Source organism: Hemitrygon akajei, chromosome 18 (genome assembly GCF_048418815.1).
Source record: "Hemitrygon akajei chromosome 18, sHemAka1.3, whole genome shotgun sequence".
Classification (NCBI taxonomy): domain Eukaryota; kingdom Metazoa; phylum Chordata; class Chondrichthyes; order Myliobatiformes; family Dasyatidae; genus Hemitrygon; species Hemitrygon akajei.
Window position 1 is genome coordinate 47,749,611 of NC_133141.1, and position 26,854 is coordinate 47,776,464.

The window sequence follows — 26,854 nt, forward strand, 5'->3', positions numbered from 1 at the left end:
CTGCTGGGGTCATCTTCTGTGTTCAGTGCTCCGGAAGCAGCCTCCTCTTAATTAGTGAGACCCATTGTAAATTGGGGGACTACTTCGTCACGCACCTCGGCTTCATCCGCCCAAACATTTTAAATTTGATTCTCATTCCCATTCTGACATGCCAGTCCATGGCCTTCTCCTGTGCCAAAATGAGGGCAGAGGAACAACACCTTATATTTCATCTGGGTAGCCTCCAACCTGATGGCACGAGTATCGATTTCTCCTTCCAGTAAAAATATTATTCCCTCCTCCTCACCTCTTCTTCGATTCGCCACTCTGGCCTCTTTACCTCTTCTCACCTGCCGATCAACTTACCCTGGGTTCCCTCTTCTTTCCCTTTCTCCTATGATCCATTCTCCTCTCCTATCAGATTCCTTCCTCTCCAGCCTTTATCTTTCCTATCCACCAGGTTTCACTGACCACGTTCTAGCTACCCACCTTGCACTCCTCCCCACCTTTTTATTCTGGTGTCTTCCCCCTTCTTTTTCAGTCCTGAAGAAGGGTCTCAGCCTGAAACATATATACATCTGTTTCAGATATACATCTCCATAGATGCTGCCTGAGTTGCTATGTTTATGATCTACTAGCTTACAAGAACTATCAACTTCTTATTGTTGTAAAGAAAACAAAATTGCCAACATTTACTTCCTCAACTGTGCAACAGTTTGAGACTCCCTAGCATCCTTCTGATCTATTAGAGTGAATTTAGTTCATTTAAAGGAGGGATTTCCTGGTAGTCATCCATTTTAATTCAACTTCCCATTCCCACGTGTCTTTCCATGGCCTCCTTTGCTGCCAGAGTGGAGCAATACCTCATAATCCATCTGAGTAGCCTCCAAATGGCATGAACATTGATTATTCTAACTTAAGGTAATATCTCCCCTCCCCTTTCTCTCTTTTCCCATTCCGGCTCCCAAATTACCCCTTCTCTTCCCCTCACCTACTTTGGTTCTGCTCCTCCTTCCCTTTCTCCCATTGTCCACATTTCTCCTTCTATTAGATTCCTTCTTCTTCAGCCATTTATCCCTTCCACCTATCAGCTTCCAGCTTCTTTCATCTCCCACCCACCCACCTCCCCCTTCACCTGGTCTAACCTATCACTATCAGCTGATACTCCTTCCCCTCCCACCACCTTCTTACTCTGGCTTCTTCCCACTTCCTTTCCAGTCCTAATGAAGGGTCTCAGCCCAAAACATCAACTGCTTATCCCTCTCTGTAGATGCTGCCTGACCTGTTTGAGTTCCTCCAGCACTTTGTGTGTGTTGTTCATTCTTTTATGTTCAATCTCAATAATAGCTTCAGATTGTATTTGAATGCTTTTGAGTGCCAGGAACATTCACAAACATTAAACTCTTTTCTATCTTTGCCTGCAAGTGGGGGCTTCACCAGCTGTTAAAGGGTTTGTGTAGGTGGGTTCCATCAGGCATACATGTTGTTGTAATTAATTATCTAAGCACCTTGTGTTCACTGATCAGATTTTCACTGAACAAGTTCATGTCAGTGGACCTGCTCAGGGTGTGTTTAATCAATCATCAGTGGGGAATTACTGAGGAAATCCCTAATTTACATTTCTATGAAATGTTTAATGGTTTACAGTTAATTAAATTTCTTTCTTTTATTATTACCTTTTAAAATGTACTTACACCATGCTAAGTAAACACTGAAACATTTTCACCGAGCTGAGATTTGATGATATTGCCTGGAAATAAAATTGATTTACACAAATGCAACTTACAGTTAATTGTTTTGTTGTAACTCCCATGTCAATAGCTGCCCTGTGCATTGCTCGGAGTGTGTCCAGGTCTGGAGCCTCAATAAATACCACATAAGGCATGAATTCAGATGTCCGCAGAACCTTCAGAGCCTGCAAAAGATTGTCTCAGTATCATGACCTTGATTTAAACAACATCCCAACTTAAGAAGGACGCCTCACGTCTTAATAAGCTGATAAGGAAGGCGGGCTCTGTCGTGGGCAAAGTACTGGAGAGTTTAACATCGGTAGCTGAGCGAAGGGCGCTGAGTAGGCTACGGTCAATTATGGAAAACCCTGAACATCCTCTACATAGCACCATCCAGAGACAGAGAAGCAGTTTCAGCGACAGGTTACTGTCGATGCAATGCTCCTCAGACAGGATGAAGAGGTCAATACTCCCCAATGCCATTAGGCTTTACAATTCAACTGCCAGGACTTAAGAACTTTTTTTTAAAGCTATTATTAATGCTTTTTGAGTTAGTGATTTAGATGCATATCATATTATTACTGAGTTAAGTATTGTATGTAATGAGTTTTTGCTACAACAAGTGTATGGGACATTGGAAAAAATGTTGAATTTCCCCATGGGGATGAATAAAGTATCTATCTATCTATCTATTCAGCCAGTAAGTGGGAGTGAGTCAAGGCAAGGGACTCTCCAAACTGTACTTGATGTGTGATCCTGGATAATGGGACTTGACTTGGGGACAATAATGTTGCCACTGGATGCTACTCCACACTGTCTTAGGTTTGTCAAACAATTTTCTTCATGATCATCAGATTTCAAATTTGTTGTGCCATCTGAATTAGAATAAAACTGAGTGGAAAATTCAAGAAAAATGTACTTTGCCTTTGATGTCTCATTTTCAAAATGACATGTATACAAAGTAAGGACTGTAATTAAATAGACGGTTCTATAAAGGACACAGACACAATTAATTGAGTGCCCCTAGTGCTGTAATGTTTCTTTGAATGTGCAGGGAGGAGAATGTTTCAAGGAAATATCTGGAGGACATTTAGAGATCTTGGGCAGAGGAAGCTGATGTTCTCTCTTGGTGAAGTGAGAGACAGTTGAACATTTTGGTTTTGAGGAGAAGGTACTCCTATTCACTTTGGGTCTATCTGCAGACTACTCTTTGGTCAATAATGAAGAGATAGTCAGAGACTAGAGAGAAGGTGATTGTTCCCAGCCTCCACCAAGAGCAGTCTGATAGGGGTTGTGGACATTTGGACAGTGTTATGTTTTGTAACTGCAAAACATTAAACTAATTCAATAGCAGGCACGGGAGTCCGAAATGTCAGTGTAATTTTGTGCTTACTTTAAGCGGGGCGTGTACGTATCACATGGTGGTGTGATGACCCATGCAATTCACATATTTATACCTATACCCTGTAAAAAATTACTTAAATGAATAAGAATGCTTAATCAAACAATATATTTACAATATTACTCAAATACTACTGAAATATTAAATACACAACATTCCTCCCTGCTTAGCTATAAACTCCAACTCAATAGAGAATATATCTCAACTATATACCAGTATACTATATAATTATAATTACTATACAGATATCCACAGGATAGTAAATTTTTAAATGATCCCATTCAGGCCTAAAGATATAATCACTGTGGAGGATTTTCTGCAAGTTTGGCCCTTAAGCCTGCTATTGGCTGGTGTATATGAACCCCTGCTACAACGGTGACACTGTTTGTTCAGCCAGGTCAGTCAGTTTCTGTTCAGATTTTGTTCAGATTCACTTTCATTCCTGACTGCAACTCAATTGTGTCTCTGTTTGTGGCTTCCATTGAAATAGTGATTTCAATGCACTTTTAAATGTGAGTTGTGCTTCAAATAGGAGCCACTTTGGAATGCTTTTTTTTGTAAGATTCCACAAACTAAATGATCTCTCAGTGTATCATTAAGCTCATCACTGAACCGACAGTGCCCAGACAATCTCTTCAACTCAGCCATGAATGCTGAAATGGATTCCCCTTCCTTTCGATTCTGCTTATTAAACTGAAAGTGTTCTACAATCAACAATGGCTTCGGTTCTAAATGTTCCTGCATTACTTTCACAAGAACAGCAATGCTCATTTCTGCTGGTTTGGTGCAATCAAACTGCTCAGGAAATTGTATGCCCATAAATCTGATCGTTTCTTATTGGCTATTTTATTTCCTTCAAAGTACTGTTCAATAGGCTTAGTATACATAAGCCAGTTAGCTCTTGTGGAATCAAATGTGAGAATCTTTCCGATGTAGCCAGCCATTTCTGCTGTTTTTTTATGATTATTATCACCTAGTACTCACTCCTTATGAACCCATGAATTCTTCCATTTTCTGCCTTTTTTAAAAACTTGACTGTCTGTATGTGCTGGGCTAGTCTTGTTTACTTGCTGCACCTCTTTTTAGTTCAAACATCTTGCACACTTCAATAGGTTGGTAGCTGTCTCAGGTTCATTTTAAAAGTACCTCTTCACTACTGTTATGTTTTGTAACTTCAAAACATTAAACTAATTCAAAGAAAGGTAAAGGAGTCTGAAACGTGAGCCTAAATTCATGTTTACTTTAAGCGAGGTATGCACATATCATGTTGTAGTGTGATGTCGTATGCAATTCACGCATTTATACATATAACCCATAATTAATTATTTAAACCAACAAGAATGCTTAATCAAACAATATATTTACAATATTACTCAAATTCCACTGAAATATTAAATACACAACAGACAGGTATATAGATGGAGAAGGATTAAAGGGATATGGGCCAAGCACAAGCAAGTAGGAATATCTCAGGTAGACATCTTGGTCAACATGGGTGAGTTAGGCTGAAAGGCTTGTTTCTATGCTGTATAACTCTACGACTCTTAACCTAGACCATGATCTGGCTAAATAAAGGCTGCTTTAATAAATGTGTAGAAATAAATGAAGAGTTAAAGGTGTTTCTAAAAGCTGGGAAATTCAGATAGGCCTGAGGAAGTGCTGAAAATTGCATTCTTGTAGGGCTAGGAAGAGCAGGCTCTGTTGATATCTCATCCCACCAATCTCCTAGGCCAAGGCCGCAGCCTTGAATCGATACTTTCTACTGACAGCCAGACACTGTCCCCTGCGCCCCTGTCTGGATTTCCTTCCATATGATTGTGGCTTGGTCTTCCATTCAGACTGTGATTCCAATACAAATAGATCTTGGCCTGGGTAGCAACATGTAACAAGTCTGCCACAGGCACCAGTGATGGGTCCTAAACCTGTTATAATTTATATAAATGACTTAGATGAAGGCTGTTGTATCTGGTTGCTAAATCTCTTATGGAATAAAGATAGGTAGGAATGTAAACTGTGAATCACATATGAGGAGGATCCAAGAGGATACAGATCAGTTAAGAGAATGAGAAAAGACCTGTCTGATGGAGTATGATGTGGCAAAAGGTTTTAATAACAATTTTGGTAGGAAAAATATGAAGAAAGATATTATCAAAATGAGGGATTGTAGAACTCTGAGTTGGAGATGTATTTGAGATTTCTAGTGAATGATTCATGAAAAGGCTTGTAAAGCAAGTTGTTTTGAAAGCTAAAATAATGTTACTGTTTAATACACGGGAATTGAATACAAAGGTAGGACAGATATGAGCTTTATTTGTGTAGGGCATTAATGAGACAGCATCCGGAGAACTCTGTAAGTATTGGTCTCCTTATTTAAGGAAAGATGGCAATGTATTTACTAGAACGCATGGCCTGTCCTTTGAGGAAAAGATTAGACACTGTAGATCTGCATTCACTGCAACTCAGAAAAGAGTTAATTGAAACAAAAAAGCTCCTGAGGGACCTTGACCAGGTGGATGTGGAGAGGATGTTTCTCCTGTGGGAGAAGCAGAAACTAGAGATTGCTGTTTAAAAGTAAGGAGTCACATATTTAAGACAGCATGTTTTAACCCCCTAGGCTAAGAAATTCTCTTCCCCAAAAGATGCCTGAAGAATAAGTTAGAATATTTTTAGTCAAAATAGCTCGATATTTAATACGCAAATCAATGAAATATTAGATAGGAATGCAGAGTTGATGTTACAGTCTGGCTGGCCATGATCTTATTAAATGGCACAGCAGGCTTGAGGGGCCAAATGGTCTACATCTGCAATCATTTCGCAGGTTTGAATTATGCCTGTAGGTCTACATGATTGATTTTTATAGACCAAGCACTATATTCTCTGGATAAGAAAACTTCACCATTCTGGTGTGTAATGAAAGTATGAACATGACTGAGATACACTTCATTAACAAGATATGACAAATTTCATATGCATTTACAATACGCATTTATAGAAAATGAGGCTCACCCCAAATATGTAATATCAGTGCTCATGTACCTAATATAGTGGCATAGCTGTTTTGATATGAGTACAGAAATATTCATTGACTGGCACAGTAAAACTCTTTCATTTAAACTACCCCTATTGATCCTTTGCTGTGCTGACTGATATGCAAGTAACCATCAATTTATTCTAAAATCATAACTTCAAAATCTTTCTGAACCTCACAAATGAGGAGTGAATGAGAACAGGCTCAAATTCATAATTTGTAGGTTTCAATGAGATTACCCCCAAAACTGTCAGATACTGAAAGGCTTAAATAGGGTGAATGTGAAGAGGATGTTTCCTACAGGACCAGAGGGCTCAGCCTCAAAATAGGAGGACAGCCCTTTAGAACAGAGATGAGGAGAAATATCTTTAGCCAGAGGGTGGTGAATTTCTGAAATTTATTGCCACGGACGGCTGTGCAGGCCTAGTCACTGAGTATAGTTAAAGCGGAGGTTGATAGGTCCTTGATTAGTCAGGGTGTCAAAGGTTAACGGGAGAAGGTGCTAGAATGGGGGTTGAAATGGATAATAAATCAGCTATGATGGAACGATAGAGCAACCTTGATGAGCCGAATGACTTAATTTTGTTCCTATGCCTTATGGTCATATAATTTATAGGGCACTAAATTTAAGTTTGATCTTCATTACTGCAAATGAGTTTTCCAATACTGTGATCATCATCCAGTGCATGAGTTTTATGGATTTCAACAGCAATTCGAATGTATTTATTGCAGTGTTTAATATGTATTTCAGGAAAAGTGTATACTCTAGAATTCTCCACATTTATTTTGAATTTCAAATTGCAATGTATGCTTCAGTTCTGATTCTGCCCATACCTGTGGGTTTGCATCCAGGATGCATATTTTCCCACTTTCAACAACCTCATGAATGGAATCAATCTTTGTTCCGTAAAGATTTCCTTCATATTCGCCATGTTCCAGATACCGACCACCTTTGATGTCACTTTCCATTTCAGCACGGGACACAAAGGCATAGATATGGCCATCATTCTCGTCCTCCTTTGGTTTCCGTGAAGTAACTATAATGAAGAAATACACATGAAGCTATAAGGATTTGGGACGAGTGGAAAAAGAAATATAGGCAAAAGACAATGGCTGAACAGACAAAAAAGGTCATTTCATTTGTTGCTGACCCTTCTTTTCACTTGATATAGATATTGTTAGAGATTGCTAGATATGAGACTGGAGTTATTTGAAGAGAAGCCATTCTATCCATATAACTGGACAGGAAATTAAAGTTGTCTGAATTGAAATGGTAGATCAGTTAATTGGTATCTGAAGGATGAAGACACTTTCCCCTGCAGCATAACCAGTCTTTACTATAGCTTCAATTACATGTGGTACTAATTTTGGAACTGGTAATCTTGTGTCATTGCATGGTGGGCCCAAGTCTCAAAGTAGCATGATTAGAACTTCCCACGAAGTGCCGATAGAAAATTTGAACATTTGGCAGGAGAATATATAGCCTCATTGATATCTGTTTCAGCTAGTAGAGTTACATTGTATAAGTTGCCTGGAAGCTTAATGGAAAGTGTTGTCAAAAGTGCCGAAGCAATCCCTGATGCTGACGCCTCCAGGATAATCATGTTTTGCCTTCAAAGTCAATCAGAAATAGGTTAATAAAGGAAGTTGTTCCTGTGAAACCAGGAGCATCTGGAAAAAATATGATGTCTTTATCATTGTAAACAGCCTCTGTAATCATATCCAAGACACCTCTTTGTCACCTCACTAAACTTTTTCTTTAATATACTTGTCTGGCTGGTTTATAACTTAATGGACTTCCCACAGAAACTCAGCATTAACATGCATTTTTAATTTTTCTTTGCGGTTCAGGTAAACATCAAAAATACTTGTGTTGGGTTCACCCCTTTTATTACCTCAAACATAAATGTGAAAAAAATCTCATCAATATTCAATAGGGAAAATGAAGCCTGCTTAGGGCGGGGGGGGGGGGGCTTTTAGAAAAAAATATAGTATAATGAATATCTTTCTGCCAATCCTAACTTGCATGCAAGGTTTCAGATTTGTGTGTTGCTTCTAACCAAGCTTTGACCAAAAATATGGACTTATTTTGTGATGTGTATATTTGGATTTCTAGCATTTGTAGTTTCTTTTGACTTTCATGTTTTAAATTTAGACTTGCTTCACGGCAATCTTCCCAGTAATAACTTCCAGGAATTGCTGGCAGGCCAGATAGGTCCTGAAGTCCAAGCTACTACAATCTCTGGCAGCAAAGTAGCCCTCTGACGAGGTGACTGGCAAAGCTGTTAACAACAACAATAATGGTGAAAAAATGTTTCCTATTACTGAATTCCCATGTTCACAATGCTAGCCTGGAGTCACACGTAGGATAAAAGAAAGCTAATTTCATTCCACAAAAGATACCGGTGCACCTAAAAATTGTTTCACAGCAAGATCTATGGAAAATTAGATGGAACCCTTGATGACAGGAGTTCTTGGTACTTGCACGTAAGCTCTGCATTTACTGCATGCAATTTGCTGAATTGCAAACAGAATAAATACATTCTATTATTCTACAATGTTGGTTATATATATTGTGCAGTTTATTCCTCTCCGAATGCTCCAGGGAAGTAGACCACCATAACAACAAAATTTTGAGAAATGTGGGCATCATTGCAACACCAAAGAATATTATACAGAAGACCCTCAGATAAGATCTGCCCCTTCTAGAAGTACTTCATCTTTGGTTCAGACCTCCTTTCCTGCTATTGACTTCTATGTATTGATGATGCAATCTTACAAGAGGAATGTGTGCTGTGTGCTTATTCAAGTCACTATAATTCAGGCAATTATAGATGCAATTACCACTCCTGTACACAGTTAAATTTCTACATTACAAGTCTTTAATCAGAATCAGAAGTATTAACACTGATAGATGTTGTGAAATTGGTTGTTTTGTGGCAGAGTACAATGCAACACATGAAGAATTACAATTAGTTACCAGAATGAATAAATTAATAATGCAAAAGAGGAATAGTGAGGTAGTGTTCATGGACCATTTAGAAATCTGATGGCGGGAGAAGAAGCTGTCCAAACACACTGAGTGTGCATCTTCAGGCTCTGTACCTTCTCACTTGATGATAATAATGAAGAAAGCATGCCCCAAATGATAAGAGTCCTTAGTGATGTCTGCTGTTTCCTGAGGCACTGCCTTTTAAAGATGTCTCGACAGTAGGGAGGCTTGAGCCTGTGATGGAGCTGGCTGAGTTTACAACCTTTTACGATCCAGTGCATTGAAGCCTTCATACCAGGCTGTGATGAAACAAGTCACAATCTGTGTAAATTTGCTAGAGTCTGTTGTGACATACCAAATCTCAAACTTCTAATGAGGTATAGCTGCTGGCATGCTTTCTTCACCATTGCCTCAATATGTTGGGTCCAGGATAGATCCTCTGAGATGTTGATACCCAGGAACGTAAAGCTGCTCACCCTTTCCACTGCTGACTGCTCAATGAGGTTTGGCACATGCTTTGCTGGTTTCTCTTTCCATAATCAATTGCTTGGTCTCGTGTGCAAGGTTGTGTTGCGACACCACTCAATCGATCTCACTCCTGCACACCTCCTTTACAGCTTTTACAAGTATCCAGGAGTTTCACAGCTACTGTTTCTAACACTGGCCCAGAAATTCACCTGCACCTTGAAAAGGGCCCACAGAAATGTTGTGTAGCTGTCACATCAAATCCAACAGTGCCCAAGCGTTAGGCATTAATGAATACCCATCGTCTTCATCTTAGGCAGTTTCACAGGTTGAAGGATGACATGGTTCTACTCCAATTTTGTGGAAAGTCCAGACACTTCCAGAGATGGGGCAGAAGTGCCAGATGAGGTGGGCTGGTGAGTAGTCTCTTCCACCATATATGCAAGGTTTTTTGAACTCCTGACAACAATTTGAGGCTGTCAATACCATCACAATTGATCGTTCTCTACCTTGGCCAGAGACCCACAAGCTTTAGTAGGAAAGTTGCATTTTTTTGAGGAAACTTTGAGCAGAGCTTTGGTAATCCCTAGTATGGAGCCCTTGTTTCGCGGGTCTAGTGTCACACCATCTGGGGATATCAGCTGGGGAGAGAGCACATCCTGCCAGTGAATATGGGGAATTTTATTGATGATAGCTTTGAGATGCCTGCTGTCAGTAGCCAGTACTCAGGAGAATATAGGAGGGCAGCGATCACTGTTGACCAGTGGGCTATGAGTTTTGTCTCAGGTCTCAGGTGCGAAGATTCAAACACTTTTTTCCTCAGCTGATCAAAGGCTATGCTAGTGCATTGAATGTGACGGCAAATTTCATCATCGATGCTTACCTTTGCTGAGGGGTGGCTCCAGAGAAATAACAACTTGATCTTAGGTTCACCTTTACTGTTGGTAATGCAACATGGTGCAGGCAGGTTGTCCTGTGGATGTTGTGTGCAAGGCCCATTCTTTCACACAGTTCAGTGGTGAATCACCAACAGCTTGAAGCTCAGCCTCTGAACATGAACATGGCAGTGCCACTACAGGATGCAGCATGACTATGAGGACTACATTACTTGGCTTTGTAGTACAGTGGCTGTAAATTGAACAGCCTCCCATTAGGTATGAAGATTAATTCCATTCCCATGGGAAGTTATTAAGAGGTGGGGCGCAGCATTGCAGTGAGAACACCAGAAAAAATTGTTAAGGCAATGACACAGCCTTAATAACTTTGGACCTGATTGAAGTTGTGGGGCCTGGGTCTGAGAGTGAGAAGCAACTCGACGTTTAGCCAATTTAAGCACCAAGCCAGGTTAAAAAGATTAAGGCATCGAAGCTGAGGGTGAAGGACAAACCGGTGTTTGGTTCACTACTCTGTGAAGCTTACTCACCTCAGTGCTGAACTGACTGTAGCTGTGGCCTGCAGCCATTGGGCTCCTGTGTCACCTCAGACCTGAACTAGCTCTGTGGCCATGGACTCACTTTCGGGAACTCTATGGTTCATGTTGTGTGTGTTATTTGCTTACTTTTTTATTGTTTGCATGATTTGTTCTTTTTTCGCACATTGGATATTTGATGGTCTTTGTCATGTGGAGATTTTGGTGAATTCTATAGTATTCCTTTGTTTTGTGGCTGCCTGCAAGAATATAAATCTCAAGGTTGTATATGGCATACATATTTCAATGATAATTGTACTTTGAACAGCTTTATTTAACACCAGAGCAGCTCTTCGGGCATAGGGAAGAGGTGGTTGAAGAGGACCCTGGTGATAATTTTCCTTGTGGCAGGAAGCAGAGAGATCTCCTTGGCGTGGATAAGGAGAGAGTCTGCCACTGGCTGTGAGTAAAATGCTCTGTTTTTGGATGCTAATGAATATATTTGTACATTTGTACTGATTTATTCCAGCTGATGCTTCCTTACATTATATAAAAACAGATCTCAACTCTTATTTATCACCACTCACCACTAAGCCTCAAAAATAGTGGCTTGGTTATTAGCTGTATGAGGAAGCTGATGATAGTAGAATTAAGAGGTCTTGATGGTGATAATTCCACCTTCCAAAGTTGAAAATACTATAGTTAAATATTGAGACCTCACGGTTCACACTTCACATTTTCCGGTAGTATAGCAGTGAATTTACCTGCAACATTACAAAGACTTGAGCGAGAAGAGGACATGAGAAGTTCTTGGCAGGTAGGATTAAGGAAAATGCCAAGGCATTCTACACGGAGAGTGATTAGACAAAGGACTGAACAGGTATAAAAGAGGAAACCTGTGCCTGGAGTTAGAGGAGGTCCTTAATGAACACTTTGCTTCAGTATTCACCAGTGACAGGGACGTTGATGTATGTGTGGACTGCATGGAATAGGTTAATATGCCGGAACATGTTGACATTAAAAAAAGAGTATGTCATTTCTGCAGAATTAAGCCATTTGACCCATTGAATGTGCTCTGCTGGAGCTTTTGAAAAACATTAGGATTGGGGCTGGGGCTGGGGGTTGGACGGGATATAGCCCATGGGAAGCAAGAAGAGAAATCGCTGCACGTTTGGTGATGATCTTTGTGTCTTCACTGGCCACAGGAGTACCAGAAAACTGGAAGGTGGCAAATGTTATTTCTTTGTTCAAGAAAGGGAAGAGGGCAAATCCTGGGAATTACAGACCAGTGAGTCTTACGTCAGTGGTGGGCAAACTATTTGACAGGATTCTTAGAGACAGGATATGGGTTAAATGTGGAAAAACAGGATAGCTCAAGTAGACAACTGGATTGCCATGGATCGTTGGGCTGAAGGGTGTGTCTCCATGGTGTTTAAATCTATGACTCAAGTAAAAATCCAGGGAATTAAATCCAGATCCTATTTTGACAGATATCAGAATTTAAATTCAGTTGGCTTTTAATATCTTTGAATAAAAGTGTATTAGTAACAGTGACTGTATAATTATGGAATTCTTGTACAAGCTTATGGTATTGTTCTAAGATAAAAAGATATGTTCAAGAGCCATCTACTAGACATGTAAAATGTAGAAGAACATGTGAGATGACCCAATTACTGAGAAATCATACAACTTTACCAAAGTGTATTTCTAATTAGTTATCCTACAAACACTTCCAATTCTATTTTGAGCTGAAAATATCTGACTTGAAAAAGTCATTGTACCTTGTGTATTGAACCTGGTGTTTAATTTTGATCACTTGGCTTAAAAGTAATTAATTTATATATGATATAATTAGATTGGTTATCTTGGTCCAACTGATTTCACTTTCCAAGATCAGACTGGAACCCAGAGATCAGAGATCTTAAAACCCTCCCTATTCCAGCTCTCCTTTGCTCCAAATCCAAGTCAATCATCATAAACCAATGAAGTAACCAAAATAGTGATCATAAGATGATCTGGTATTCAAAGGATGTAGGAAAACAAATCAATATCTACTCACAAGGAATGGTCGTTCCAAATCTCATTGGGTCAGACATGATGAGTCTGTTCTTCAGGCTTCTTCTTCCAACACCTTGTGCTCCTATAAGAACCAAAGTTTTCCTCTGAAATGGTGGCATCTTTGCTACTTCCTCGTAGATCAGAAGCTCGTGTCGATCAAATTCTGGAATTAAACCAGGATCAGAATCAGGTCTAATATCACCGGCATATGTCATGAAATTTGTTAACTTTACAGAAACAGTACGATGAAATATGTGATAAATAAATATCAAGAAAAACCTGATTTACAGTGTATATATATATATCTATCTATTAAATAGTTAAGTTTAAGTAAGTAGTGCAAAAAAAGACAAATAAAAAAGTAGTGAGGCAGTGTTCATGGGGTCAATGTCCATTTAGAATTGGATGGCAGTGGGGAAGAAGCTGTTCCTGAATTGCTGAGTGTGTGCCTTCAGGCTTCTATACCTCTTACCTGATGGTAGCAATGAGAAGAAGGCATGTCCTGGGTGGAGAGGGCCTTAATGATGGACACTGCCTTACAAGGGCACGCTCCTTGAAGATATCTTGAATACTATGGAGGCTAGAACCCATGATGCGGCTGACTAATTTTACAAGTTTCTGCGACTTAGTTCGATCTTGTGCTGTAGCCTTACCCCGTACCAGACAGTGATGCAGCCAGTCAGAATGCACTCCACGGTACATTTGTAGAAGTTTTCAAGTGTTTTAGCTGACAAACCAAATCTCCTCAAACTCTTATTGAAATATAGCCCCTGTCTTGCCTTCTTTTTAGCTGCATCAATATGTGAGGACCGAGTTAGGTCCTCAGAGATATTGACACTCAGGAAATTGAAATTGCTCACTTTCTCCACTTCTAGTCCCCGTATAAAGATTGTGTCTCTAACACTTAAGAATGGCAAAGTTCTTGAGTGATTTTCATTCCATTCTTTACATGTGCAGACTGTGCCTTATAGCCTGTAAGAGGTAGCTTAAAGAAGTAGTAGAATATTTAAAATCTATAAGCCTATTTTAGCATGTTTTATTTTAAATCTGTAAGCCTATTTTCTAACATGTTTTAGTATTCAGGTGGCCCCTGTTTTTTGAACGTTTGCTTTACGACAGCTTGCCGTTACGAAAGACTTACATTAGTACCTGTTTTCGCTAACCAAAGAGGATTTTCACTTTTATGAAAAATAGACGCCTGCTTTATATGTGTGTTTACCCTGAGAAAGACCACCGTGACTGTGAAACCTTGTGCGAGCAGTTGTGTGCGCATGCGTGTACGTGCCAATTTTTTTCTCCAGATTGATTTTGGCTCGCTGTCTTCCCGATTTTGATGTGAAACTACACCATACATGCGATACTTCTACTTTATATAACTGTGTCTTTATCATATCATATAACCATATAACAATTACAGCACGGAAACAGGCCATCTCGGCCCTTCTAGTCCATGCCGACACTTGCACTCACCATTGGCCCGCACTCAGCCCATAACCCTCCATTCCTTTCCTGTCCATATACCTATCCAATTTTACTTTAAATGACAATACCAAATCTGCCTCTACCACTTCTACTGGAAGCTCGTTTCACAATGATGTATCATTCCTGCTTTTACTATATGTTCGAGTTATTTTAGGTTTTATGTGTAATTGGTATTTGGTAGGTTATTATTTGGGTCTGGAAATGCTCAAAAATTTTTCCCATATAAATTAATGGTAAATTGCTTCTTCGCTTTACGACGTTTCGGCTTACGAATGGTTTCATAGGAATGCTCTACCTTTGGATAGCGGGGGAAACCTGGCTGTTGTAATAGAACTGTGTTGCAAGGATTGTTAATGCAAATAAAACGTGTGTTAACTCTATTGAAATAGTGTAAAGTTGAGAAGCAAAGCATGATCATCATTTAAGTCAGAAATAACACAAACTATAGAGAATGTGCTGAAATGCAATTACATTTAAAACTTGCAGGATATGAACACAGAACACTAAATTCAGATATGGGACTGAGCAGTTGCAAGTGGATATGTGGAGCAGAACTGTATGAACAAGCTCCCATAACATTATTAAACTCAGAAGTCTGACATGTATACACACGTTCTCTCCCAACAAATGGCAGAACTAGTTTCCTCTCTCTGTCCACTTACAGTAATTATTCTTTATCAGTCTAATATGCTGTTGATGCCATTTATGACAATACAATTGATGTATAGTTACCATATCGAGTAACTTTCATGTTATTTTCCAACTTTTGGCAAAATTGACTTAAGGGGCTGCCTGTGCATTAAATCTACCAGGAACATGCTTATAAAATATAATACTTTAAACAAATAAATTGGGATAAAATGCTGATCCTGGGATAAAGGGAACAAAGAAGAGGTTGAAACATCTAAAGGGCCTTGTGGCTGAAGTATATGACGTTTGACACAGAATTCCAGTCCATTAGCAAAATAAGCAATTTTTCTCTGAAATGGTGGCATCCTTGCTACTTCCAAACAGCGATAAAATTCTGAACTAAACAGCAGAGTTCACTAATTAACAATTAAATGGGTGTAGGTCAGTCTGCAAGGGAGTAAACCAGAATGGTAAGGAATAGTTCAATCTGCAGGGCAAATTAATAAAAATGAAATAATTTGCAGAAAAAATAATAAGCAGAAACAGGCAAATAATAGATGAAACATAATACGTATTTTTGAAAGGATCTGGGGTTAGATAGCTCTGAAAATTTGCAGCTAGCTTGTACGTGAGATAACAAAAATAGTGAGTTAAAATGGGATAAGCTAGTCATAGGGTTAGAGAAAGAGAGACTGAGGGGGCAAAGAGAGTGGGTGGGGCAGAGAGACAATGATTGGGGAATGGGCTGAGAGAGAGAGGGAGGGTGAAGCAGGCAGAGAGAAGAAAGGGAGGGAGAGGGAGGGAGGGGGAGAGAGAGAGGATGGGAGAGAAACAGAGGGAAGGAGAAGAGAGATTGGGATGACAGCAGGCAGAGAGGTGAGGGTGAGGGAGGGAGAGGGAGACTAGGCGCAGGGAAAAGCGAACTTACGGTTAGCAGGACGCAGCATGGTGTTAACAAACTGGTGCTGCAGTCACTCTGGTGAAGCTTTGAGGTTTGATCTGAGGTAAGTATTGCTCATATTGCTTCTTTGTGCTAGACACCGATCCCCCTGCAGTCCTGATCAACATCCATCTCTCAATAAAAATTAGTGAAATATTTAGCTGAAAATTTCATTTGTGGACTGAAGTCACTGCTCCTTAATCATCAGGCTCTTGAACAAAAGGGGATAGCTACACTCAAGGACTTTTTTATCTTGTTATTTCATGCTCGTTATTTATTTACATCTGCATTTGTGGTTTGTTGTCCATTGGTCCTGTTTACGGTTACTGTTCTATAGACTTGCTAGGTACGCCTGCAGAAAGAGAATCTCAGGTTGTATGTGGTGACGTGTATGCACTCTGATAATAAATTCTACTTTCAACTTTGAACTTTGAAGTAATTGCCATCTGCACTTTAAGAATACCTGTGTTGTGTACAAGTTTTGTGCATGCATTGTGTATATATGTGTGCATATATACATTTGTGTGTGTCTGTGTACCTGTTAAAAGCAATACTTACCACTTTGCCAAATCCTATGATAGTTACCTGCATTTTTTGTGGTCAGGTACATCATCTTCTTCTTCCTTTTCCCACCCATACTCCCGCACAGTGCACCTATTAATGAAGTAATATATGGTATGATTATAGTTAAAAAGAGCATAGATTGCTTTAGGTATATATTGAAATCTCATTTTATATTCAAGGATTTAAATTGCTTGCTTTGAAGTATTAACAAGCTATTAAGTAGACTGACTTAAGTTATCCTAATTTTTATTAATAGATGATAGAGAATTCATCATGTACGTTACTAAGCCAGAGAAAGCTGGAAAACATGACCAGGTCACCATTCACCCTCACATGCAGTACAGTGCTGACTGTGGTCTGTTTGAAGTTTCTCACATTGTGTGGCTGGATTCTGGGAATCTGATCTGAAAATATTCCATGCTACATTGTGAGTATTATTCCTTTAATAGAGATTTTTAATCAATTTTTTTCCATATCCTACATTGCTTCTTGTCTTGTCAGTTTTTCCCTGACTGCCTGGACAGTCAGGAGTAGCCAACATGGAGCAACACACAAAGTGCTGGAGGAACTCTGCAGGTCAGTCAGCACCTAAGGAGGGTAATAGACAGTCGACATTTTAAGTTGAGACTCTTCAGGTGGACCGGAAAGAGGGGAGCTAGCTAGTATAAAAAGGTGGAGAAAAGGGTGGAGCATGGCCTGCTGGGTCCGGGAAAGAGGCTGATAGACAGATGAGGTGGTGGGGGGGGGGAGTGGGATTGATACCAGAAGCTGGGAGTGATCGGTGGAAGTGACAAAAAGCTTAAAATGATGGAATCTGATAGGAGGGGACAGTGGAACATGCATTAAATGGATTTGGAAATAGTTGATGCTAAACTGTGAGTTCTGTTTCTTTACCGTTGGTTTTGTAAAACCTACATATTTTTAATATAAACCTCCCCATTGAAACAAATGGAATATCATGAATTTCAAATATCTAATTTGCAAGCTAGCTATCCATTTCTCTCTATTGATGCTGAGCTCTCAAATAATTTGTGTGTTGCTCCAGATTCTGGCATCTGTAGTCTCTTGTGTCTTCAGTAAACCTCCATGGACCCTGATTCTTTTGCCTGGTAAAGTGAATTGGTCAGTGAAACCCACTGTGGATTGTCATTATTATTATTAGTAGTAATAATAATAATAATAATAATAATAATAATAATAATAATAATAATAATAATAATAATAATAATAATAATAACCAGTATAGTTTTAACCAAGTGTCTGAATTACTTTTACAAAGCCGAGGGGCAATACACTGATTTACAGATTATTCAACACATACCTGAAGGTGTGGAAAAATCCCAATCTCGTTTGACAAAAGCTTTCCTCTTTTCCTCCAACAGTTGACTTGGGATAAGGCCTGCACTCCCTCCTTCCTTCACATGGCAGGCCTAGAAGACAAGAGGAGAGGTAAGGATTAACAAAACTCTAGTGGGTGCCTTTAATCAGTACCCTGGCTCAAATTTTTATAGCAAGGGGAGATGATGAGGCCTGCTGCCCAATGAAAATGGGACTGAGGTTATATCAAAATGATGGACTAAGACAATCTCTTTACCTGTGTGGGCAATAATACTTTAAAACAATGAATCCTTTTCATATACAAGTAAACATCCTATGTATATATATTGATATAGAAGTTCATATGATATTTTAGGGTAGAATTTTAACCCCATTGTCTTTTAGACATTAGTGAAAAGAACAATAACCTAGGCCATTGTCATTCGACCTGTCCAAAGCATAGATCCCGCCTGTATTTTTGTAGGTTTCCAGAGTTAGTTGACAGTCCCAGGACACTGCTCTCCCACAACCATACCATCCAAGTGCTAAAGAAAACAAATGGTCCTATTTGATTGATGGATGGTAAGTCACATGGACACCATGCAGTTAGAATCGTACCCTCAAATTTATTATGGATAGTCAGTAACTATCAACCATATTATGCTGACAGTCAGTGTTTGCACATCACTTTTATCCTCCCAAGTCTGTGCAGGAACAGGTCTACTTCAACCAGTGTTTATGGACTCTATAAATGATATGGGAAAGGTTGTGCAGAAAGGCTTCCATAATCACAGTTTCCGAAGATTGAAGCCCAACTGTTAGCACGATGAGTGTTAGGAAGAATAGCCAAGAACATACTTAACCAATGCACATTTTGCATGCCACAGGTCCGAGGAATCGCAAATTGAGTAGAGGGAGAGTCAGTTTAAAAGAAGCCAGCGGGGACAGTCAGCACTTTTTGCATGCCACAGTCCCAAGGAGACACCAGATTATGTAGAGGAACAGAGTGTTTAAAAGAAATGAGGGAAGCAGATGTTTTTTGCGCACTGCAGCTCAGAAAATACCAGATTATTTAGAGGCGGCGAGAGTTCAAAAAGAAGCGAGCAGGGACAGTTGGCATTTTTGCGTTCCACAGTCCTGAGGAGACTCCGGACTGAGTAGAGAGAGAGAGGGAGAGTTTAAAAGAAGCGAGCGGGGATAGTTGGCACATTTTGCACGCTACAGTCTTGAGGAGATATTGGATTGCGCACGGGGAGAGTTCAAAAGAAGCAAGGGGAGTCAGTTGGCACATTTTGCGCACCACAATCCTGAGCAGGCTCTAGATTGAGTAGAGGGAGAGAGAGTTTAAAAGAAGCGAGCAGTGGCAGTTGGCATATCTTGCGCACTACAGCTCCGACGAGATATTGACTGGATTGCGCACAGGGAGAGAGAGTTTAAAAGAAGCGAATGGGGGTAGTCGGATTTTTTTGCACACCACAGTTCCTGAGAAGACATTGGATTGCGCACAATTAGGCACCTAGTACTATTTAGCACTAGGTTTAAATAATGCTTTAAACCTATTAAAGCAAATAGGTTTAAGTGTTAAAGTGGGGAGTTGAGGCTTTGGCTCATCAATGCATAGGCCTCAGGTAGATTTTTTTCTCTATTAGGGAAGTGTGGTGGATTGAGACAGGTTATTTTCTGGAAAAGGCGTACATGGTAAGTGGAACTACTTCAAAAGTGAAATTTTGAGAGTACAGAATTTGTATGTTCCTGTCTACCTAAAAGGCAAGGAGAACAGGTTTAGGGGGCCTTGGCTTTCAAGAGATATTCAGGAACAAATTAGGTACTTAAGGAGTATAAGAGATGCAAGAAAACACTTAAGAGGGAAATCAGGAGGGTTAAAAGAAGACGTGGTTGCTCTAGCAGACAAGTTGAAGGAGAATCCTTAGGGCTTCTACAGATATTTTAAGAACAAAAGGATAACAAGGGACAAAATTGGTCCTCTGGAAGATCAAATTGATTATCTATGCATGGAGCTGAAAGAAACAGGGGAAATCATAAATGAATTTTATTGCATCTGTATTTATTCAGGAGATAGACATGGAGTCTACAGATGTGAGGCCATGCAGCAGCAAGGTCATGGACCCTATACAGATCATGAAGGAGGTGGTTTTTGCTGTCTTGAGGCAAATTAGGGTGGATACATCCCCAGGGCCTGATAATGTGTTCCCTTGGACCTGTGGGAGGCTAATACAGAAACTTTAGGGGCCCCAGCAGAGATATTTAAAACATCCTTAGCCAGCTGTGAGGTGCCAGAGGATTGGAGGGTAGCTAATGTTCTTCTGTTGTTCTTCTTAGGCTCAAAGAATAAGCGAAGAAATCATAGGCCAGTGACGCTGATATCAGTAGTGGGAAAGTTACTGGATGGTGTTCGAAGGGACTGAAAATTTACCTGTTTGGATAGACAAGGATTGATTAGGGATAGTCAACATGGCTTTGTGTGTGGTAAGTAATGTCTAATCAATCTTCGAGTTTTTCGAGGAAGTTACCAGGAAAGTTGATGAAGGCAATGCAGTGGATGCTGTCTACAAAGACTTTTTAGCAAGACCTTTGACAATGTCTCACATGAGCAGTTGGTCAAGAAGTTTCAGTCACTCAACATTCAAGATAAGGTAGTAAATTGAATTAAACATTGGCTTTGCAGAAGAAGCCAGCGAGTGGTTGAAGATGGGTGCCTTTCTGACTGGAGGCCTGTGACCGGTGATATGCCACAGGGATTGGTGCTGGGTCTGTTGTTTGTCATCTATATCAATGATCTGGATGATAATGTGGTAAACTGGATCAGCAAATTTGCAGATGAAATCAGAATTGGGGGTATAGTGGACAGCAAGGAAGACCATCAAAACTTACTGCGGGATCTGGACCAGCTGGAAAAATGGGTTGAAAATGGCAAATGGAAATTAATGTAGACAATTATGAGGTTTTGCACTTTGGTAGGACCAACCAGGACAGATCTTACATGATGAGTGGTAGGGCACTGAGGAGTGCAGCAGAACAGAGGGATCTGGGAATACAGATCCATAATTCCTTGAAAGTGGTGTTACAGATAGATAGGGTTGTGAATAAACCTTTTGACACATTGGCCTCCATAAATAATGTATTGAGTACAGGAGTTGCGATGTTATGTTGAAATTGTATATGACATTGGTGAGGCCTAATTTGGAGAGCTGTGTCCAGTTTTGGTCACCTATCTACAGGAAATGTGTAAGTAGGATTGAATGAATGTAGATAAAATTTTAAGGATGTTGCCAGGGCTTGAGAACCTGAGTCATAGGGAAAGCTTGAATAGGTTAGGACGTTATTCCCTAGAATGAAGAAGATTGAGGATAGATTTGATTGAGGTATACAAAATTATTAGGGTTATAAATAGGGTAAATGCAAGCAGGCCTTTTCCACTGATGTTTGCTGAGACTAGCACTAGAGGTCATGGGTTAAGGGTGAAAGGTGAAGTGTTTAAAGGGAACATGAGGGGAATCTTCTTCAGAGTGTGGAACGAGCTGCCAGAGCAAGTGGGTGAATGTGAGGTTGATTTCAACATTTAAGAGAAACTTGAGTAGGTACATGGATGGGAGGGGTATGGCGGGCTATGGTCCTGGTGCAAATTGATGGACGAGGCAGATGAATAGTTCAACACAAAGTAGGTGGGCCAAAGGGCCTGTTTCTGTGCTGTAGTGTTGTATAATTCTGTGAAAAGGAGGGGGGCAGGACTTGTGATAGTGCTATGGGGAAATGGTTGTGAGGATAAGAAAGAAGGAAAAGTGAATATGTTAGTGAAGGAACTGGAAGCATTGGATTGTAATTGATAAATGGGAAGGAGATGGAAGAGAAATGGATAAGGCTAGAGTCAGAGTAGTCTTTGGAAGATGGGAGTTGCAGTATTGAAGAGAAAAACAACTAGCAATAAAAGTATGGTGCAAAACAAATAATAGAGGGGAAATTTGCTGTTTTTAATGATAATGAGCTGAATTTAATCCAGACTTGCTATTGCAAATCACAAATTATTTTAATATGAAGGCCTGTAGGATGGTTGGAATTAATTGATAGTTTAAAACCTGAGTTCCATTCAGAAACCCAAATTTTAATTGAATGGGCTCAATTATCCTTTTCCATTTCTTGCCATACAGTATTTCAAAGTTTCTCAGGATAGCATTTTGCTCTTCTAAACGTGTTTGTTTCTCCAGATGCTTCCACTGTCAGAAGATCCATAATGATTAGTTGAAGGATTCAAGTAAATTAAATGTCAACAGCTGTTAGTATTAAATGATCTCAACAGAGTCATTAATCCTTATCTGATAATCTCTGTCAATGGTGTGATTTATTACATATTAATGGCTCCAACACATTTGACTAATTTATCAACCACTGCATGTTCCCCAACTAGGAAATAAAAGATGGTACGCTAGACATAACTCAGAAGGTTAATGTATGAAGGACCTGTACCTGTAGCAAAAGATGTTGGTTAGGATTTGGCATAAGGTAAGATGATGTTCAAAGAGATTCCAATTTCTATTACCAAACATTCCCTCCAGCTTAGTTGCACCCCTCCTCTCCCTACTAGGCCCTGTCAATTGCATTGAAAGAAATGTTTATAAAAACTGCAGATACTGGAAATCTGAAATAAACCAGGAAATACTGGAAACACTCTTCAAGTAAAGCAGCACCTGTGGAAAGAGAAACATCAGTCCTTTATCTCTTCCCTTCCCACCAAACAGTCCATTCAGCTGAAGCAGGGATACATTTGCACCTCTTCCAATCTGCTGTACAGTTCTCAGTGCTGGCATATGACTTCTCTATATTGGAGAAACCAAATGCAGAGTGGGTAATCATTTTGCTAAACACTTATGTTCAGTCTACATAGGTGACCCTGAGCTCTCTACTTTAATTCTCCATCCCATTCCGAGGCAATTTTCACTATTCTATCCTCTTCCAACAACTCAGGCCCTTAAGTCCTAGCAACATCCTTGCAAGCCTTTTCTGCGCTCTTTTCAGTTTAGCCATGTTTTTCCAATAACAGGGTGACCAAAACTGTACATAGTGCTAAAAGTGCAACCTCTTCAATGACTTATACAACTGCTATGTAATGCCCTCATTCCTACACTGAATGCCATGACCTTGTTTCACTACACTGCCTGCCTCTGACACAGTGACTTTATTCCTTAGAGCACAGGAGACTAAGAGGTGATCTTAGAGAAATGTCTAAATTTGTGAGGGGCATGAACAGGGTGAATGCACACAGTCTATTTCCCAGGACTGGGGAATCAAGAACTAGGATGTATACAGTAGGTTTAAGGTGAGAGAGGAAAGATTTAATATGAACTTGAGGAGCAACATCTTCACTCAGAGGATAGTACATTGAATTCTGAAGGTTCCTTCAGATATATAAGTGTAAAGAAGAAGCAAGGATGGATATCAGACTGCTGGAAAACAATGCTGGAGAGGTAGTAATAGGGTACAAGGAAAAGACGGACAAACTGAATAAGTGCTTTGCATCAGTCTTCACTGTAGAAGGCACTATCAGTATGGTGGAAGCTCCAGGTGTCAGGGGTCATGAAGTGTGTGAAATTACTATCACTAGAGAGAAGGACCTTGGGAAACTGAAAGGTCTGAAGGTAGATAAGTCACCTGGACCAGATGGACTACACCCCAGTGTTCTGAAAGAGGTGGCTGAAGAGATTGTGGAAGCATTAGATTCTGGAATGATTCCAGAAGACTGGGAAATTGCTTATCTCATTCCACTCTTTAAGTAGGGAGAGAGGCAGAAGAAAGGAAATGATATGCCAGTTAGTCTGACCTCAGTAATTGGAAAGATGTTGGAGCCGATTGTTAAGGATGTGGTTTCGGGGTACTCGGAGGCACATGGTAAAATGGGCTGTAGTCAGCATGCTCTCCTCAAGGGAAAATATTGCCTGACAAATCTGTTGGAATTCTTTGAAGAAATAACAAGCAGAATAGTCAAAGGAGGATCAGACAATGTTGTGTATTTGGATTTGAAGAAGGCCTTTGACAAGGTGCCACACGAGGCTGATTAACAATCTACAAGCCCATGGTATTATCGGAAAGATTCTAGCATGGATAAAGCAGTGGCTGACTGGCAGGAAGCAAAGAGTGGGAATGAAGGGAGCCTTTTCTGGTTGGCTGCCAGTGACTAGTGGTTTTCCATAGGGGTCTGCGTTAGGGCCGATTATTTTTACATATCAATGATTTGGATGATGGAATTGATGGCTTTGTTGCAAAGTTTGCAGATGATATGAAGATAGGTGGGGGTCAGGTAGCTTTGAGGAAATAGGGAGGCTACAGAAGGAGTTATACAGATTAGGAAAATGGGAGAAGTGGCAGATGGAATACAGTGCCAGGAAGTGTATGGTCATGCACTTTGGTAGAAGAAATGAAAGGGTTGATTATTTTCTAAATGGAGAGAAAAAAAACTGAGGTGCAAAGGGACTTGAGAGTCCTTGTGCAGGATTTTCTAAAGATTAATTTGCAGGTTGAGTCGGTGGTGAGGAAGGCAAATGCAATGTTACCATTCATTTCAAGAGAACTAGAATATAATCAAGGATGTAATGTTGAGACTGTAGAGTACTGGTGAGGCTTCACTTGGAGTATTGTGAGCAGTTTTGGGCCCCCTATCTTAGAAAGCATGTGTTGAAACTGCAGAGGATTCAAAAGAAATTCATGAAATGATTCCAAAATTAAAGGACTTGTCAAATGGAGAGCGTCTGATGGCTCTGGGCCTGTATTCGCTGGAATTCAGACGAATGAGCAATGACCTGATTGAAACCTATTGAATGGTGAAAGGCCTTGATAGAGTGGATGTGGAAAGGATGTTTCCTATGATGGGAGAATCTAAAACCAGAGGACACAGCCTCAGAAGAGAGGGGTGTCCTTTTAGAACGGAGATGAGGAGAAATTTCTTTAGCCAGAGAGTGGTGAATCTGTGGGACACTTTGCCAGAGGCAGCTATGGAGGCCAAGTCCTTATTTAAGGCAGAAGTTGCTGGATTCTTGATTGGTCAGGGCATGAAGGGACATGTTCGTGGGGGGGGGGGGGGGAGATTGGGTTGGAGAGGAAAAATGGATCAGCCATGATGAAATGGTGGAATAGACTCGATGGGCCAAATGGCCTAATTCTGCTTCTCTAACTTAAGGTCTTATATTTGGTACAAGCTGCCAGAAGAAGTTGTTGATGCAGGTTCAAGACATTTGGAGAGGTACATGGATAGGAAAGGTTTAGTGGGATACAGGTTAAACATGGGCAAACGGGTCATGTTTTGACTGGAAGCATGGTTGGCATAGATGTTGGGCAAAAGGACTAATTAAAATGAGCATTGAGTGGATGACAATTTATTTAGAGTAAATGTGATGGGTAACTAAACCTGCTTTAGCTGAGCAACTTATGGATATGGGTGAGCCTCTGCTCTAAACGGGTACAAAAACTTTACATCAGACATATTTTGCTTATTGTGAGATGTACACAGTAGCAGACACAAAGGGTCCAAATTCCACATATGCAAATCTGCAACTTAGTTGAGGGCACTTAGCATTAAACCCACAACAGTTCAGGTCAGAACTCAGTCAAAACTAAACCCAGGGTAGCTCACACCTAATGGCAAGAAGCAGAAGCAGAAGCAGTATCTGTTACTTAGCAATGCATGTACACCAACTCGATCAGATACCAGTGGAATGGGCCATTCAGTGATGGGATGGCTAGAAGAAAACAACACCATGAAGATGTTCCTTGGTTGTGGTTGGGGAGGAGGGGTCATAATAGGCCAAATAGAAGATAGGCAAATTGGGTCATACAGTACAGAAAATGGCCCCGCGGTTTCTGTAGTGTAGTGCCTGCAACCCAGGTTCAATTCTGCCCACTCTCCCCTCTCCTCCCCAGTTCCTACCATTACCTAGATACTTGGGAAAATTTATAGGATCCAATCCACCTACCAACCTGCACATCTGTGGAATGTGGGAGGAACTCAGAAAAGAAACCCACACAGTCACATGAAATCTGCAAAGACAGCATCAGAGATCAGGATTGAACCGAAGGTGCTTGAAGCTATGAGGCAGCAATATCACTAGCTAAGCCACTGTTCCATTTACCCATCTCCTGATAGGAAAGGACACTTACAGGAGTCACAGATGGGGACCTTCTGAAGATCCTGCCCAATGAGCGTAGAGCTACTTATCACATTATACAGGTTCAGAGAAATTCAGCAAATGCAGAAGAGTTTGTGCTGGAAAGGTAAGAAAGTGGTGTGCAGACACTGACAATACCTGCCACCAGTTGAGATCTTCCTGATTCACAATCTGCAATATATCGCCATAGGTAAACTTCAAGCCAGCTTCTTTGCAAGGTATCAGGTTATCATTGACAGGATCATACTCAAAGTGGCACTTCACAAATACCTGAAAGGATTTAAGAAATTGACACCATTATTTCAACATTCTCTTAAATGAGTGTGGCATTAAAACAAGAATTTGCATTTATCTCCAAACTTTGATGTTGCAAGCATCCTGAACTGCTTCAAAGGAGGGGAAGTCAAATAAAATCTAACACCAAACCAAAAGATACATCAGGACAGGCTTTATCAAAGAGGAAAGATTTCAATTTAAGTTTTAATGGAAATTAAAAAAAAGATGAAGGGAGAAAATTAGGGATAGCTTTAGTAGCTGAGGAAACAGTTACCAATCGTAGGCAAAGGAAATCAGGACTGACCAGTTGAGTTCTCAGATGACTCAAGGGCTAGAGCAAGACATTTGAAGATCAGGATGAGAATTTTAAAATCAAGGGATGCCTCAGCCAGAGCCAAAATGGCTTGATTCA

At 40.2% G+C, this 26,854-nt stretch overlaps 1 protein-coding gene across 7 annotated transcripts in view; it reads right to left on the reverse strand.

The window, feature by feature from the left end:
* The window catches only part of mpp2b (MAGUK p55 scaffold protein 2b), a 553,630-nt gene that overhangs the window by 13,492 nt on the left and 513,284 nt on the right, over positions 1–26,854 (reverse strand). For 5 of the 7 annotated variants that reach the window (XM_073071618.1, XM_073071619.1, XM_073071622.1 and 2 more), the window contains 6 exons: positions 26,305–26,436; positions 18,000–18,108; positions 16,700–16,768; positions 13,064–13,225; positions 6,974–7,176; positions 1,766–1,894 (listed from right to left, as the gene is read on the reverse strand). In XM_073071618.1, the coding sequence (XP_072927719.1) occupies positions 1,766–1,894; positions 6,974–7,176; positions 13,064–13,225; positions 16,700–16,768; positions 18,000–18,108; positions 26,305–26,436 (804 nt within the window). The remainder of the gene's footprint in view (positions 1–1,765; positions 1,895–6,973; positions 7,177–13,063; positions 13,226–16,699; positions 16,769–17,999; positions 18,109–26,304; positions 26,437–26,854) is intronic. The other 2 variants (XM_073071623.1, XM_073071621.1) reach the window with 1 other exon arrangement.